The 17,052-nt window shown below is 50.7% G+C and overlaps 1 protein-coding gene across 2 annotated transcripts in view; it reads left to right on the top strand.

Moving 5' to 3' along the window:
- The window catches only part of EVC2 (EvC ciliary complex subunit 2), a 138,617-nt gene that overhangs the window by 83,569 nt on the left and 37,996 nt on the right, over positions 1 to 17,052 (top strand). For both annotated transcript variants that reach the window (XM_060011807.1, XM_060011806.1), the window contains exons 13-16: positions 1,496 to 1,655; positions 6,277 to 6,731; positions 11,899 to 12,103; positions 15,678 to 15,800. In XM_060011807.1, the coding sequence (XP_059867790.1) occupies positions 1,496 to 1,655; positions 6,277 to 6,731; positions 11,899 to 12,103; positions 15,678 to 15,800 (943 nt within the window). The remainder of the gene's footprint in view (positions 1 to 1,495; positions 1,656 to 6,276; positions 6,732 to 11,898; positions 12,104 to 15,677; positions 15,801 to 17,052) is intronic.

Here is a 17,052-nt window from a genome sequence, read left to right as displayed (position 1 = left end):
TTAGGACAAGCCGTGCTTTTATGAATTGGTTCTACTACCTGAGTAATTGTACTAGAACTTGGCAGCTCTCTTGCCCTCTTTATTTATTTTTTATTTTTTATTTTTATTTTTTGCGGTACGCGGGCCTCTCACTGTTGTGGCCTCTCCCGTTGTGGAGCACAGACTCCGGACGCGCAGGCTCAGCGGCCGTGGCTCACTGGCTCAGCCGCTCCGCGGCATGTGGGACCCTCCCGGACCAGGGCACGAACCCGTGTCCCCTGCATCAGCAGGCGGACTCTCAACCACTGAGCCACCAGGGAAGCCGTCTCTTGTCCTCTTTAATGAGGATTCAGTAAGGTGCAAGTTATGTGAACACTTCCCACCCAAAGATGCTAATGAATTTGTCCCTGCAGTTAACTTGACATTCCTGATTCATTTTCACTCGAGTGAAAGAAACAGCTCCTTGCCTTGAATGGAAGCACCCAACAGCTGGTTATACCATGGGGAGCAGTTACCAGGGAAGTGTTCTGTACCTCTGATTTTTAAATCCTATTTTAATAGGTTGGCACAGACTTATATTTCTGAAATGCATATCTGCCATTTGCTCAGTCACCTATTCACTCCTTCAGGAAGCTTCCATGGGGAATCTACGGTATGCCAAGCAGGGGGCCCAGCCCAAGGATGCAGACAGACTGGGAATGGTAGTGGTGATAGTGGCAGCAACAGAAAAACAGAACCAGTAGGATATGTATGAGAAATTGTGTCGTGTGACTGTGGAGGCTGAGAAGACCCAAAATCTGCCGTCTGCAAGCTGGAGGCCCAGGAAAGCCAGTGGTGTAATTCAGTCCAGAGGCCTGAGAACCAGGGGAATCCCAGCCCTAGAGCAGGAGAGGATGAGATGAAATGTCCCAGCTCAACAGTGAGGCAGGAAAAAAAAAAGTGAATTCCTTACTCCTCCACCTTTTATTCTGTTCAGGCCCTCAGTGGACTGGGTGCCCACCCACATTGGGGAGGGTCCTCTGCTTTACTGAGCCCACCCATTCAAATGTTAGTCTCACCTGGAAACCCCTGCACAGACACACTCAGAAGTGATCTTTAATCTGGGCGCCCTGGCCAGTCAAGTTGATAAACAGAATTAACCCTCACAGCGAGTTTTCCCTGCATTTTACCTCTTGGACTTTACTTGTGCCATTCCTGTCACTAGGACTTCCTAATCTACCATCTCCTCTTGGAAGATTCTATCTGTTCCACAGTGGTCCCCTTGAATGTTGCTGCCTCCGAGAACTCTTGCCCAATTGTAATTTCTCTCTTTCTCTGCACATCTCTGAAAAAGCTGACCTTACCCTTCCTGCATTTTCGTAACGTCTTAGCTGCCTGTTCTCCTGCTCCTTCTGATGGTAGAGATTTCTCTGATTCGAACCGAACTAATATGGAGATAAACATTCAGCCACAGCACAGCCAAGCTGCAGGTGAGTTTGGATAGTGTGTTAACTAACCGTGCATCTTTTTCGTCTAGAGCAGGCTACTTGGATGAAGATCAGATGCGGGTGCTCTTGGAGCGGGCTCAGACAGAAGTCTTTTCTATAAAACAGAGGTTGGACAATGACTTAAAGCAGGAAAAGAAAAAACTCCACCAAAAATTAATAATGAAGAGAAGACGAGAGATGCTGCAAAAGGTATATAAGGAATTATGCTCTTGATTCTTTACATAACCATTGTGAACACCCACCAAGTGCCGGGTTCCATGCCAGGCACTGCCATCAGAGGGCTAGGATCCGAAGGGCAGCTGGGCAGGCATCCTGATGTGCCATCTACAGTTGATTGGTAGTGACTTTTTGGAATGCTGCGTCAAGATCTCTACAGGTCCTAGCAAAGCTGAGGGTTGCGGTAGGTTAGTAATGTCTGCCAGGGCAAGGGAATAGGAGTGCTGGTTCCAGTGAATAATGACCGATGGGTGCTACAACATTTATGGAGTGTTTAATTGGCACTGTGCTAAGTGTATTATGCATTTTATTTAATCCTTACATTAACCCTATGAGGTAGATGCTACTGTTTTCTGTTTTTGTTTTTTTTTTTATGGTACGCGGGCCTCTCACTGTTGTGGCCTCTCCCGTTGCGGAGCACAGGCTCCGGACGCGCAGGCTCAGTGGCCATGGCTCACGGGCCTAGCCGCTCCGCGGCATGTGGGATCTTGCCGGACCGGGGCAAGAACCCATGTCCCCTGCATCGGCAGGCGGACTCTCAACCACTGCGCCACCAGGGAAGCCCTGTTTTCTCTTTTTTTAATGAAGACTTCGAGGCTGACAGGGCTTAAGTGTTGTGATCTATTTGCTCTGCTATAACGAAGTACCAGACTGGGTGGCTTATAGAGAACCACAATTTATATCTCACGGTTCTGGAGGCTGGGAGTCCAAGGTCAGGGTGCCGGCAAGGTCGGGTTCTGGTGAAGGCCCTCTTCTGGCTGCAGACAGCTGACTTCTTGCTGGTAGAAGAAGTCAGAAGGGTGGAAAGGGGGAGGAAGCTTGGTGGGTGAGTGTGGGGCCTCTTTTATAAGGGCACTAATCCCATTCAGGGGGCTCCACCCTCATGACCTAAGCACCTCCCCAAGGCCCCCTCTCCTAACACCACCATGTCCCATGTTAGGTTTCAACCTATGGATGTTGGGGGAACACAAGCATTCAGATCACAGTATTAAGTAATGAGGTCAAGGTCACATGTTTAGTGAGTGGCAGATGTGGAATTGAGCCCAGGCCTGTCTGACTTAGAGCCTCAGTCTTGTCCTTGACACTGACCCGCTCAGCTGTTTGTGAACCTCGAGAGGGGAGAGACCAACCGGCAACCACAGAAAGACATCATGTGCTCCCTACATGCTCTGGTAGCACAGAGAGGAAGTCACCGTCTCCTGGGGTACCCGAGTTCTGGGGGACAGATGAGCATCTGATGCGAGCAAGGCAGGAAGGACACTGCAGGGGATGGGGAGGCGTCTTGTTCAAAGGTGAAGCACTCAGGCGAGGGTGCCCCGCTGTGCGTGGAGCTCCGAGAACTTGAGAGCTGGGAGGGCAGAGGGCGGGGGCTGGAGGAGGCACGCCCGGGAAGCAGCACCTCGTTAATGAGGGCAGTGTGCCGGGCTGGCAGCTGACCTTCATTCGAGGACAGTGGGGAACACTGAAGGGTTTTCAGGAGGAGAAGTGATGCCAAAAACTCGGCCTCTGTGCACCAGTGCTGAATCAAATCTTGGAGACAGAGTTTTGGGTGAAGTAGAAAAGAACAGCTTTATTGCTTTGTTAGGCAAAGAAGGACGCAGTGGGCTCGTGCCCTGAAAAACTGTGTGTCCCAACCGGGGAGGATTTGGTGATGAGTTTTGTAGCAGTGGTTCAAGGGCGGAGTTGCTGCTAAGGGTCAGGGTGTGTGCAGTGCCCGCAGTTCCTTAATCTGGCCTTAGGTGGTCTCCTGAAGGTCATTACCTTCTCTGGAATGAAGAATGCTAATATCTTCCATTTGTCGGGGGTTTTAGTTCTGTAAAAGAGCTCAAAGATACTGTTATGTGTATCCCTTGAGGCGGAACCGGGACCCCGCCCCAAGGCTGCACTATTGTTTCTTGGCTGCCCCTCCCTTGTCTCTGCCTCCCCTCCCTTCCCTGATTAGCAGCTGTTCAAAAGGCTCCCGTGCCCAGGAGCCCCACAGGTCCTGCTCAGTTTCAGAAGGAAGATCAGATTTGGGATTTAGGAAGCTCCTGTGAGCAGCCTGCGATAGAGTTGGAGGAGCCCCAGGCTGTAGACCTTGAGCAGGTCTACAATGGGACCAATGGGAGGCTGTAGACCTTGACCAGGTCAAAACAGATGAGAGCATGTCCTGAGCATGGGAACAAGGACAGATTCAGAGGAGATACTAGATACATGGGATAACACAGGGGGTGGTCTGATGCCATTCGGGAGGGAAAGGGAAACAATAACTTAATTTGGTTGATAAAAACTCTGCTTTTATTATCAAGTGTTGGGCCCAGCATTCTCACCTGGACCGTTGAACTCCACCCCATCTTTAGCATCACCTCATCCATCTCCATTGGCTCAAGGATCAAAGCAATGAGGCCCAAGAACACACTTCTCTGATGGTCTGGCCTGGTTCCAGGCTAGGGTCTGGAAGGATGGAAGAACTGCAGATATTTCAGCAGTTTCCCATGAGTACTGTTTCTTACAGCTGCTTTTGATAAATCTTGTGAGTGGTACAGAGTGAGAACATAGCTCCACAAAGGCAAAGGTTTGTGTCATATCCTCAGCTCTGAGGACACATTGTAGGTGCTCAGCCAATATTGTAGAAGGAAGGAATTGACACTCTCTGGTCACCCGGACCCATGAACAAGACATATTTGCACAAAATAGAACCCGGACTGTCCACAGATGCACTATTGTTAATAACACCGTGATGTACATCTCTATGCATGTCAGCTTTTTCCCAGCACAGGGCCTTTATGCCTACTGCTCTTTCTCCCAGGAATATCCTTTCCCCCATCTTAACCCAGCTGAGATATGACCTCATCCCTCAGGTCTCCCTTGGGTCTCCTTCTTTTTTTTTTTTTTTTTAAAGGAGAAGATGTTGGGGGTAGGAGTTTATTAATTAATTTATTTATTTTTGCTGTGTTGGGTCTTCGTTTCTGTGCGAGGGCTTTCTCTAGTTGTGGCAAGCGGGGGCCACTCTTCATCACGGTGCGCGGGCCTCTCACTATCGCGGCCTCTCTTGTTGCGGAGCACAGGCTCCAGACGCGCAGCCTCAGTAGTTGTGGCCCACGGGCCCAGTCGCTCCGCGACATGTGGGATCCTCCCAGACCAGGGCTCGAACCCGTGTCCCCAGCATTAGCAGGCAGACTCCCAACCACTGTGCCACCAGGGAAGCCTGGGTCTCCTTCTTTATTTTTTTAACTTTTTAAAATTAGTAATAGCATATTATTACTATAATTACTCTTGGTGGTGATTAGCCTTTGTTGTCTGTTTTTTTTTTTCCATTATGTTTTACTACAGGATATTGAATATAGTTCCCCGTGCTGTACAATAGGACCTTGTTGTTTATCCATTTGGGTCTCCTTCTTTAAAAGGCCTTCTGTGACCTCCTCATTTAAATTGTCTCTCATGGATCTCAGGGGGGTTTTCTCTTAGGGTATCTCAATTTTCAGTTCCTATGTGCCTGGGACTTGGTAATAATAATAGCAGACATTCATTGATGCCAATTCTGCACCAGGCCCTCCTCTAAGAGTTACACATGTCTTCAGCAACTCATTGCATCCTCACAACTACTCTGTGAAGTAGATCCTATTATTATCCCCATTTTACAGATTAGGCAGTAGAGGCCCAGACAGGGCCAGACACTCGTTTTGGGTGGCTCAGCTTGTAAGTGGAGAAGCCAGGATAGGAGCCCAGGTGGTCTGCCTCTTGGGTTTTACTACTCAATAGATACGTGTTCAATAAATGTTGAACAAATGAAGTTTTCACTACATGTTGGCTTATTTTCTAAAGAATAATTTTGTTTTTTTGGGAGGGGGGAACGACGATCAACTTTATTGATTCATTTAAAAACGATGCAACCTCAAACAAAGGAGGTACTGCTAAAAGCTCAGTTGGGTGAGGCAGATTAAGCCTTTTGCTTAAATCTTCACCCTAAATCTTTGAATTATGAAATTTGCCACCCCTTGCCTCTGGAATACTGTGATTAACATAGACAGAGGCAGGTTTTGTCTAGTCCAGAAGAAGAGAGCAAGATAGAGAGAATAGAGAGAATATTATATCTGAGTGAAGGAAGAGAAAAAAAGATGTCCTGGATCCTTCTTTGAAACAAATGAGTAAAAGGTGGTCACATTTTGCTAAAGATCAACCAGGTTATGCACTCTTCTCCTTTGGGGAGGATGTGTTAAGAAGGTAAAAACCTTAATAGAAATTTCCTCTCTTGTTGTCTAAGACTTGACTATGGGGAGAAATCAAGAGTCCTTCCAGTTCTGAACACGCTCGTGCAGCATTTCTGTCCTATTAGCCTACTTGCATAAAAATCTTAGTAGGTTTTAGAAGAGCAAAGCATTTATTCAAAGTTTCCATTTCGTGGCTCAATTCTCCTCTGCTGCTACTTTGGCAATCTCCATTGGTCTTTCTATTATGTTACTTTTTTTGTTTTCAAGAATAATTTGCTGAATGTGAGGTGATTGGGGAAGGAGATGTTGACATTCGGTGCTTCCTGCAACCGGAGTGTTTTCCCCAAGAGCTGTACAACCGAGTCCCGCCCCCCGTTAATTGTCTGTTCTGGAACTCCTGCCAGCACAAGGAGCAGCGGAGGGAGCGGCTGTCCATCGCTGAAGCCTTCGGGGCGGCCGAGGATGCTCGCCAGTACATGGGCCAGTGGCGGAGCCTGGTGGCCGAGCACAGCGCCACCCTGGAGGAGCTGCAGGAGCGCCTGGACCAGGCTGCCCTGGACGAGCTCAGGGCCCTGACCCTCTCACTGTCCGAGAAAGCCACAGAGCAGCTGCGGCGGCTGCAGAACTCGGTGATGACCCAGGAGCTGCTCAAGCGCGGGGTCCCCTGGCTCTTCCTGCAGCAGATCCTGGAGGAGCACAGCAGGGACCTGGCCGCCCGGGCCGAGCGGCTCGAGGGCGAGGAGAGGGACAGAGGCCAGGAGGGCATTCAGAGCGTGAGGCAGAGACTGAAGGACGATGCTCTGGAGGCCTCCACGGAGGAGCAGGCGGAGCTGAGATACTGGGAGCACTTGATCTTCACGTGAGTTTTAATCCCTGTGTGTTTGCATCACCTCCTCTCCTCCCACTAGTGGGGGAGGGATTCCACCGCCTGGTTACGGGGATGGCCAGACACGTGCCATCTGACGCTGGACAGCAGTGTATTAGTTACTTATACCCACAGCCCAGGGAAGACGGGCAGTGCATGTCCCCCCAGGGCCACTCAGGGGTTGCAGAGCAAACAACCAGGGCTCGTGGGAGGCAGGCTTTGTATTTGGGTTGGCCAAAAAGTTCGGGTTTTTCATGTGAGCGGGGAAACAAACAAATTTTTTGGCCAACGCAAGAGCAATAGGAGGGTGAGGTGCCCCCTGGTTCCCGTGGGAGGATGTGATGGGCTTGTTTGGACAATTACAGGCTGGCAGGGAACTGAAACCCACTGCTCATGAGTAAGCAGGAACTGCACCTGGTCCCCTTGATGAGAAGTGTTGTGTGAAGAGGGGAGCTTGTCCACAGGAGCAGGGTGGGGAGGGGAACTTATAGTTAAGCCACATGAGGCCCTCCCTGTGTCAGCAGATGTCAGGGAGCACATGGTAGTGGGCCTTCATTCCAGGCCTTATGGCCCACTGCACCATCTCTTTATGGGTCCCCTTCATTCATTGAATTCAAGAACCATGGAATGACATCCACTTCTGACTAGGATGCTGTAAGCCATTGCCCGCCAGCAATCCTGGTGTAATAATTATAAAATAATGGATAATTTGCACCACTCATGTTTTCAAAGCCACTGGAGAGCTATGGAAGCAATGAGGACAAGTTAAAATCAGATTCCAGAGGGGCCACTGTTGACAGTCCTTCACTGCCCTGCAGCATTCGCCAGCTCTTTGTGCAGACTGAGATTTGACGTGGCCCAGAAGGGGCCATCAGCTGTGTGATAGACACAGCTATCTGGCAACTGTTTAGGGCTGGCCCGTCAGATTGGAAACTGGAGGAGCCTCGAACACGGCCCACATGGGGCTACAGAGAGGAATGAAAGGTGGGCAGTGTAGACCAAAAACCTGGGTTTAAATCCCAGCACTGCCACCAACTGTCTGAGTGTAGGCAAGTTACTTAACTTCTCTGAGCCTCATCTTTCTTGCCTGTAGAATGGGATGACAATGATAAATCATCTACGGTGCTTTCAGCAGCACATGATACTATTGGGTTGTTAGAAGGTGAAAAAAGCATTTTATAAGAAGTCGGGGGGTAAATTTTCTAGTTTTGATTCCATGACCCAATGATACTATCAAGGATCCAGCCCTCAACATCCTTCTGCTCCACTATACTCAGTGTGCTGCTTTGGTCTTTGGGCTCAGCCCCACATGGTTTCAGGATGGCTGCTGCAGCTCCAGGTGTCACATACATCATCTCTCTTTTTTTTTTTTTGCGGTACACGGGCCTCTCACTGTTGTGGCCTCTCCTGTTGCGGAGCACAGGCTCCGGACGCGCAGGCTCAGCGGCCATGGCTCACGGGCCCAGCCGCTCCGCGGCACGTGGGATCTTCCCGGACCGGGGCATGAACCCGCGTCCGCTGCATCGGCAGGCGGACTCTCAACCACTGCGCCACCAAGGAAGCCCTATGTCAGTCTTTTAACACAACCCTTGGTCTGCAATAAGTGGATGATAAGAGGTAGCTGCTATCATCACCACCATCATTCCTGTGCTGGAAGAACTCAGATTATCAGGAGGAAAACAGACACATAACTAGATGATTGTGATACACAAAGCAGGAGTAATTAACCAGGTACCAAGCTCTGAAGAAGGTACATGTTGGGCGCCGGCCACTGACCTGGTACTGGGAGCCGGAGACAAGGGGACACTGCCCACTGTTGCCTTGCTGAGGCGGGGCAAGACCAGGCGGTGGAACAGCTGGGTGGGTCCTTGTCTGGGTGTGAAGAGGGGAGACCAGTCTCACCGCATGAAAGACAGAATCAAACCCCCCAGCAACAGCAGCGCAGTGAAGATAAACAGTAACCACCACCTTCCCAGTCTGTTTATTTAGAGTAGTGTAGACTGTTTACACATAAGGGCGTAACGGTGCCCGTTTGGCTATAACATAGCGCTCTTTTCCTTTTAACCAATGGACCCACCCATCAATGTTCCTTAAAGGAACCAACCAACCCAGAAAACACTATTGAAGCGAATAAACAAAACCAAAGCCCTTTGACTATTCTTCCCTCGGTATGGCCACTCCACAGTTCAGTTTGGATCTTAGCCACAATTTCAATTCTGAATTGAATTGAAGCCCTTTTGATTAGAAAAGGTTGCATCGACATAGGATTGTGGAGGGGGTGTTGGGGGTGGGCGTTGGGGGAGGGTAGGGGAAGGCGCCCTTCTCAGTCTGTCTGCTCGGTCCCTCTGTCCCCCTCCTCTACTGATCCTGCATGCTGCTCGCTGGACGTCGGTGGTCCTCCCCATCTGCACCGAGGCCTGAGCTCTCCTTGAACCCTTTCAGGGATACCAAATAGCAGAGCATCGTTCTGCAGTGCCCATCCTTCCTCGGTGGCAGTGACATCCCATGGAACAAGGTCTTCCTGGCCTCAAGGATGCAGTGCCTCCTCCTTAAGTGCTCATTCCCAGGCACTGACCTTGCTGCCAGGGAGGAGAGGTCCCAGGTGTTCGCAGAGGGTGAGATTGTCTTGGTTTAGATGAAGTGACCTCTCCCCTCCTTCTCATCTCTCTTTCTTTATGGTTCTGTCCTTGTTCAGTTCGCCATCTTTGTTCGTTTTTGTTTTCTTGAACAAACAAGATGCTGTCTTCTCCAAGCCCACACAAGTCAGATGCTTCAATGCCACTTCTTATTCCCACTAATTGTTCTCAGCAGTAATTATTCAGCTCAATCTACATTCGACCAAAGTCTCTTTGCTCCATCCAGCCTGCTTTGGGCTCTTCAAAGTGTGTGGATTGGACGTGACCTTCCCATTATTGGGTGGTCATCTTCTTTGATTCATGTGGTTCCATTTTGCAGGGAGTATTATTAAAGCGGCCGCCGATTGAGTCGTTCAACAGGAAAAGAGAGATCTCACTTTGGTATCAGAAAACTCTTTATGATTTTCCTAAGGGTTAAAGGGGGTCAACTAACAATACACACAATCTGAGTCTGCTTATATACTTTGCTTATTTAAGACCCTAAAAGGTTGTAGCCTTTATTTCTGAGGCATTAAGTAGAAATGGCTTTGCACAATAGTTTTGAAACATATTTTTATAAGCTTCTCAATTTCAAGCAAGAGAGAGTTGCTGTCAACCTGGTCCTATAAAATAAGAATTAATAAGGTTGCATATTTTGCCAGGGAAAGTGTCTTTGAGAGCTTTTTGCTAAACTCCTGCCTGGATTTTAAATTCCTTCAGGGCAAAGACCCTATCTCCTATATTTCTGTATTACGTTGGTGCCTACCTAGTGGAGGCATTAAAGCCAGACCACCCTGGGCCAATCTGGTTTGAAGATTGGCAAGACTAAAAACTCAGATTCATTTCAGAGTTGCTCTCACCTTGGAGTCCACGTAAGCAGCAAACACGTGGGGCAAAGATTCTCCACGAGGGAAGGTACAAAGGAACAGCTGCAGTTTCCTAAAGTACTTCAGAAAAATTGGTGAGTCCCAGGGAACCCAAAACATGGGCTTGGGGCCTTTAGACTGCTTCTGTCTGGGGGCCCAAGTCAGCCCTTTCGGTCTTATTCTGCTTCCACGAGAGAACTTTCTAGGTGAGCTGAAGTCCCACAGGCCCACATGAAGATTTTTTCAGTGATCAATGAACAGACACATGTTGCCCAAAGCAGGACAGAAGAGATGGCCTCCCCCCAGATGCTGTCTCCTGGGTCAGGGAGGACGTTCTGTCCAGAAGTCCCAGCCGACCTCCTCTTCCATCTCGTTGGCCAGACTGGATCCCCAGAGGTGGGAAAGAGAGCCTGTGGCCATTCTCCCCTGTAGAGTGGCTGTAGGCCTTGCCTGGGAGGAAGAGGGGGACATTCCTTAATTTCCTCATTTGTGGGCTTCCCTGGTGGCGCAGTGGTTGAGAGTCGCCTGCTGATGCAGGGCACACGGGTTCGTGCCCCGGTCCGGGAAGATCCCACATGCCGCGGAGCGGCTGGGCCCGTGAGCCATGGCCGCTGAGCCTGCGCGTCCGGAGCCTGTGCTCCGCAACGGGAGAGGCCACAACAGTGAAAGGCCCACGTAACAAAAAAAAAAAAAAAATTTCCTCATTTGTAAATTGAGGATTGAGTTGCCAAAGGATCGGTGAGGATGCAGGTAGATGTTTCCTGGGGCTGGCATAATAAAGCACCACAGACCAGGGGCTTTAAAACAACAAAAATGTATTGGCTCCCAGTTCTGGAGGCCAGAAGTCCAAATCCAGGTGTTGGCAGGGTCATGCTCTGTCTGAAGGTTCCAGGGAGAATCTGATCCCCGCCTTTCTCTTAGCTTCTGCTGTTGCTACAATCCTCAGCACTTGTTGGCTCGTAGACCCTCATCGCATGGCCTTCTTGTGTGTGTGTCTTCTCTTCTTTGAAGGACACCAGTCATATTGGATTAAGGGTCCACCCTATTGCAACATGACCCCATCTTAACTTACTTCTAAACTGCCTCTGCAAAGACCCTATTTCCAAATATCACATTCAGAGGTACCAGGGGTTGGGACTTGAACATATCTTTTGGGAGGACACAGTCAGCCCCTAATGGTAAATCACCCTGCATGGTTTCCAGCACGGAATAGGTTTTCCCTAAATGAGAGCTGTCACTCATCATCCTAGAAAGACCCAGCACAAGGCCCCCCCTTCCCCATGGCCTGCCGAGTTGGGCATCTCTCCTCCGGGCTGCTGGTCCCTACTTACAGTCTGCTGCTGGCCAGGCTCGGTGGACAGTTCTTTGTCTTCATGTCTGTTCTAAACAGAGACAGGTTCTCTTCAAGGTCGTGAGTGCCGGGACACCTGTTGCCTGCTCACAGGCTTGTCTCATTCAACTCTGAATTCCTAGCCCCGATATGATGTTGTGTCCATCATGACACACATTAGATGCTCAAGAAATCCTTGTGGAATGAATGCCCGATTAAGGAGATGGCGTTTTTTTTTCCAGACGTGGATTTGACTAGTGGAGTTTGAGCCTTGAATTTACACTTTCCCCCCAGCACAACCCGCACTGTCTTCTCTCCACTAAAACATATCACTGTTCTTGCTTTTCCAGAAAGCTCTGGTCCTCTGCCTTCTCCCTGTCCGAAGAGGAGCTGCTCGGGATGAGGCAGGAAGTTCACGGCTGCTTCGCTCAGATGGACAGGAGCTTGGCCCTTCCCAAAATCCGGGCCCGAGTCCTGCTGCAGCAATTTCAAACCGCATGGCGAGAAGCAGAGTTCCTGAAATTGGACCAGGCGCTGGCTGCCCCTGAGCTGCAGGTAGGATGGGCATCTCGGGGCCTCGTGGGTGCAGAAGCGGGGCCTCCTCCGGCGGTTGATACTGTAGGATCTCGCTCCACGACCCACCCTCAGCTCATCTCCCACCCTCTCCTCTCTGGCCCTGTTGGCGTCAGCTGTTCCTGGAAGCACCTTAAGTTCTGTAGTGGACACACTGGTACCTGGACTTTGCACTGTCCACCAGTGGCCCTGAGTCTCTGCCACTCACGGCTCACAGCTGCGCCCCTCTCCTGAGCTTTCCCCTCAGTGATGGGAGCCACCTGCCCTGAAAGGTGACTCTTCCTCCTGCCCCCTCCCTTGGCCACAGCCAGTGACCCACTCAGAGTACTTCTGTAAGTGGCACAAGGAGGATGCTCAGCTCAGGTGGAAAAGGGCATCTCTCACCCTGGGCCTCGGAGGGTGATGATTGACAGATGCCTGTGGTGAGCACGTGTTATGGGCCGCAGACGAGGCAACTCTTGGGTGCAGGGTTTACTCTGGAGCCCCTTATGGACCAGTCAAGGCCAGACCCTACCTGAGACCTCCACCGTGCGTGGCCCTTTCCCCCTCCTGTCCTGGTTCCCTCACCCCCTACGCCTTGCTCAGAGGTCCTCTCTCCGGAAACTGCGTGCACCCCAGTCCCCGTCTCTGGCTCTGCCTCTGGGGAATCCCACCGGAGACAAGGCCTTTGAATTTGCTGTTTCCTCTGCCGAGAACATCACAGGGCCAGCTCTTTATGGTCTCTTCACATCTCAGTTCAAATGTGTCACCTGCACAGTGGTCTTCCCTGCCCACTATCCAAGATCACCACTTTCCCAGCCATCCTTTATCCCATGCTGCGTTCCCACGTCTTCAGAGAATTGATTGCTATCTGCAATGTCCTGGTTTCTCGACTTAACTCACGGTCTGTGCTCCCACTGCCAACAAGCTCCCTGTTTGTAGTTCCCGTTCACCACTCCATCCCAGCACCTAGAAGGTGCCTGGTGCATAATAGGTGTGCAATAAACTTTATTGACTGAACCAACCAACCACCGGATGTGGGCGGAATGCGGGGACTTCCCTTGAGTTGATATTATGTTGAGATTGAAAACATTTCGAATCACTTACACTTCCAGTAGCTCATCTGTGGTTCACAGCAGGGCCAGGAGGTAGATAGTTTGTCCCCATTCTACAGATGAAAGCACCAACCAGCAGAGGAGAAGTGATTGACCGACGTAGGAGGAAGTAGAAGGACTCGTCTTGGAGCTGGTGCTTTCTGACTTTAAACCTACTGCTTCTCCTTGAGGAGAAAACAGAATTCAGGCACATCCTTGGTGCTCTCTGCCCAGCTATAAGTTCTACCATGATCTCAAGACCCCCTGTGGTCTGACCCCTGATCAGTCACGTGCTGGTAAACTGACTCTCATTGGGGGTTCAGAATTCCTGACTTGTAGCATTTGCCTATTTCCCTGGTGTAAATACTCCTTCCAAGGCCAATTTCAGGCTACCGACTTGACATCACTGTGCGTGGGGCTGGGAGGGATGCACACGATCTGCCCCACCCCCGCCCCACTCTGGCTTCCCCCGCTTCCAGTGCCAGTCCTTGCTCTGGGCTTCAGGGTCTTACCCACCAGCCTAGCTCTGTTCCTAAGAGGGGTTGACCCCCAATTTCCTCTTTTTGGTATTATCACCATTAGATCAGGAGATAAAAACTATAGTTCACTCATGGGATTAGCTGAGCCCAGCCCGAGTTTTTAAAGGCATTGGGTGCAGGAGTCAGGAAGCACACCGTCTAGTTCTTAGGGCTCCCATGATGTGGCTGAGGCCACCGATTCTGTTCTGGCCTCAGTCTCCTCCTCTGTCACATGGGGGTCTCTGAACTCAGTGAATTGCTGTGTACGTGCTTGCTTCCTCTGAGTGCGCTGGGGCCGGCCCTGAGGACATGGGGGTCTTCTCTTGCATTAACACCACGGCCATAGGCGCCGGGTCAGAGTCTGGTGGGCAGGCCTGAGTCCAGGTCTAGAGCAGGCTCTGGGAGATCGTGCCCGTGAAAGAGTAGAGGAAGGGTGGGTATGTGAGCCGGGAAGGGAGGAGGACTGGCCCTCATGGGGAGTGACCAGCGGCCACGTACTGCACCAAGCATCTTAGATGTGGTGCGTGTTGTGTTGGTCATGCTACATTATGCCCTACTGCATGCTGTTTTGTTTTGCTATGTGATGTCATGTCCTATTGTTATATTCTCATTTAGGCTACATTCTAAGCATGTTGTTATGTTCTATCGTGTTGTGTTACAGTATGCTGTGTTGTTATATTTTTCTGTTTATTATGTTAGATTATGTTCCATTTATGTTCCATTGTGTTATGTTCTTGCGGTAATCCTATGAGGTAGGTATCATTAGCTCCATTTTACAGGTCTGGAAACTGAGGCTCAGAGAGGGTAGCATCTTCTACACTCATTCATTCATTCGCTGAATATCAATTTACTGAGCACCCACAACCTCTTCTCTTTTTAAATTATTTATTTTATTTCTTTCTTTTCTTTCTTTTTTTTTTCCTCTGGCTGTGTTGGGTCTTCGTTATGGAAGCGCGGGCTTCTCTTTGTGGTGTGCGGGCTCCGGGCAGGCTCCAGAGCGCGTACGTGGGCTCTGTAGTTTTTGCGGTACATGGACTCTCTCATTGAGGCGTGCAAGCTCAGTAGTTGTGTTACGCAGGCTTCGTTGCCCCGCCACGTGTGGGATCTTAGTTCCCTGACCAGGGATCGAATCTGGGTCCCCTGCGTTGGAAGGCAGATTCTTTACCACTGGACCACCAGGGAAGTCCCACACAACCTCTTCTTCGACCCCTCTCACCCTTGCTCTGGGCTTCAGGTCTTCAGGGTCTGGAACCTTCTATTCCCACATTTTCACACTCCTGACACCTTGTCATGCGGGGCTCAGCTGCAATGTCACTTCTTTACATTTGTGAGGAGCTGGTATGTGTGTGTAGGTTGTGCAGCTGTTATTCTAGGAGGATGGTATGTGTGAAAGCCCACGCATAATGCCTCCTTGAATGCATGCATACGGATGTCCTCAGCAGCCGTTCGCCTCTGCAGACGTGTCCCCGTCCGCCTAATGTAAGATAATACCCAGAGAATATCTGTCTCCTTGTCTTCATGGCACTCACCAACCCTCTGAGAGTGTCTTGGTCGGTTATTTGTTTTCACGTTTACTGATTTTTTCCTCCGCTCTTCTGTAAGCTTCCCAAGGACAAGCACCTCTTCCGTCCTGTGCCTGCTCACAGAGGCTGACGGGTTGAGGTCCCCCACTGGAGAGGAGGTGGACTCAGGTGGGGCCGCTATCTGTCTGACTGCAAAGCTCCGGCTCTGCCCACGAGCATCCCTCTCCTCCCTTTGGCGGGACAAGCTCCCAAAGTATGCCAAGACCGAAGGCCCATGAACGGAGTTCATTCCAGGAGAGTGTTCATCTCTCCTCCCCTCTCTGGCTAAGACAGCTGTGCGGTGCCAAGAGCTGCAGGAGCCTCTCTGGGCTTGGGGAGACCAGGGGCTGCACCAACCTACTGGTGATCACTTTCTCGCCCATGTTTTCTCCCCTCTCTCCAGCCACAGTCCAAGGCAAGGAAGCCACGCTCCAAGAGCAAAAGCAAGACAGACCTTTTGAAGAAGTGCACTGAAGATAAAATTCAGCTCTTTGAGGAACAGGCCCCCGAAGACCTGGTTGAAAAGGTCAGTGTTCGATCTGTCACTCCTCATAGCACATGGCAGGGCTGGCAGCCGCCCAGTTTAAGGGCACACAGAGCCCTTGGGGGCTGTGACTGTCCATCTCCACCCAGCACCTGTTTTTTTCTTTTTCCATCTTTATTGGAGTATAATTGCTTTACGATGGTGTGTTAGTTTCTGCTGTATAACAAAGTGAATCAGTTATACATATACATATGTCTCCATATCCCCTCCCTCTTGCGTCTCCCTCCCACCCTCCCTATCCCACCCCTCTAGGTGGTCACAGAGCACGGAGCTGATCTCCTTGTGCTATGCGGCTGCTTCCCACTAGCTATCTATTTTGCATTTGGTAGTGTATGTATGTCCATGCCACTCTCTCACTTCGCCCCAGCTTACCCTTCCCCCTCCCCGCAGCACCTGGTTTTTACCTTGTGTTCCTGTAGGTGGGACCCACCCCACCCCCACCCCCGCCCCTTTTCACCTGGTCCTTCTGCCTGGAACCCTCTTCCTCCACTTCTCCCCCAGGAGGTCTCTCTCTGGTCCATTCTTCTGGCCTCATCTCTGGTGCTGCCTCCGTGGCCTGTGGTTGCCACCATCCTTGTGCCTGGCTCTGTGCTGAGGGGTTCACTTGTGCTGCTTCACTTCTATCTCCGCATTTATCTTGCACACCCTCCTCTGTGCGCCACAAGCAGCCCAGCCTCCCTCACCAGCCCCCTTTTGTTACACTTCTGTTTCTGCGCGTACTGCGTATGACCACGTGCTGCTTACCCGTGTCCTTCCCTCTTCTTGGATTTACCTTTCCACCTCTTTTTACCTGAACAAGTGGACTTTGTCCTCAGCTGTCCTAAGGCACAACTCTGTCCTCAGGTGCCCCCTCTTCCAAGAAGCCTTCCCGGAACACCCAGTTCTCCCACTTACCCCTCCCCCTGCCAACTTCCTTTCCCGTCCTAGCATATCTCACGCTGTTCCTTCATTCCTCTGGGATGCTGAGGAGGCAGCAATGTCCCAGGCATCGTGTTCACGAGCGCTGGGGTGGTCCCAGCTCTCAGAAATGCACATTCTAGACAAAGAGCACTTAAAATGATAGATCATGATCAGTGCCGATAAAGAAATGAACAAGACGGTATGATAGTGACGGGGTGGGGGGATGGCGAGGGGGAAGTGGGATCCACTGTAGGTGGGAGAGTCAGGTGAGATGTCTCTGAGGAGGTGACATTTAAGAGTCGACACCGTGTTGTCACTGCCGGGGGCCCGCTGC

This window comes from Delphinus delphis, chromosome 5 (genome assembly GCF_949987515.2).
Source record: "Delphinus delphis chromosome 5, mDelDel1.2, whole genome shotgun sequence".
NCBI classification, from domain to species: Eukaryota; Metazoa; Chordata; class Mammalia; order Artiodactyla; family Delphinidae; genus Delphinus; species Delphinus delphis.
The sequence above is the reverse complement of the archived record's forward strand: the minus strand, read 5'-3'. Positions and strand labels throughout refer to the sequence as shown.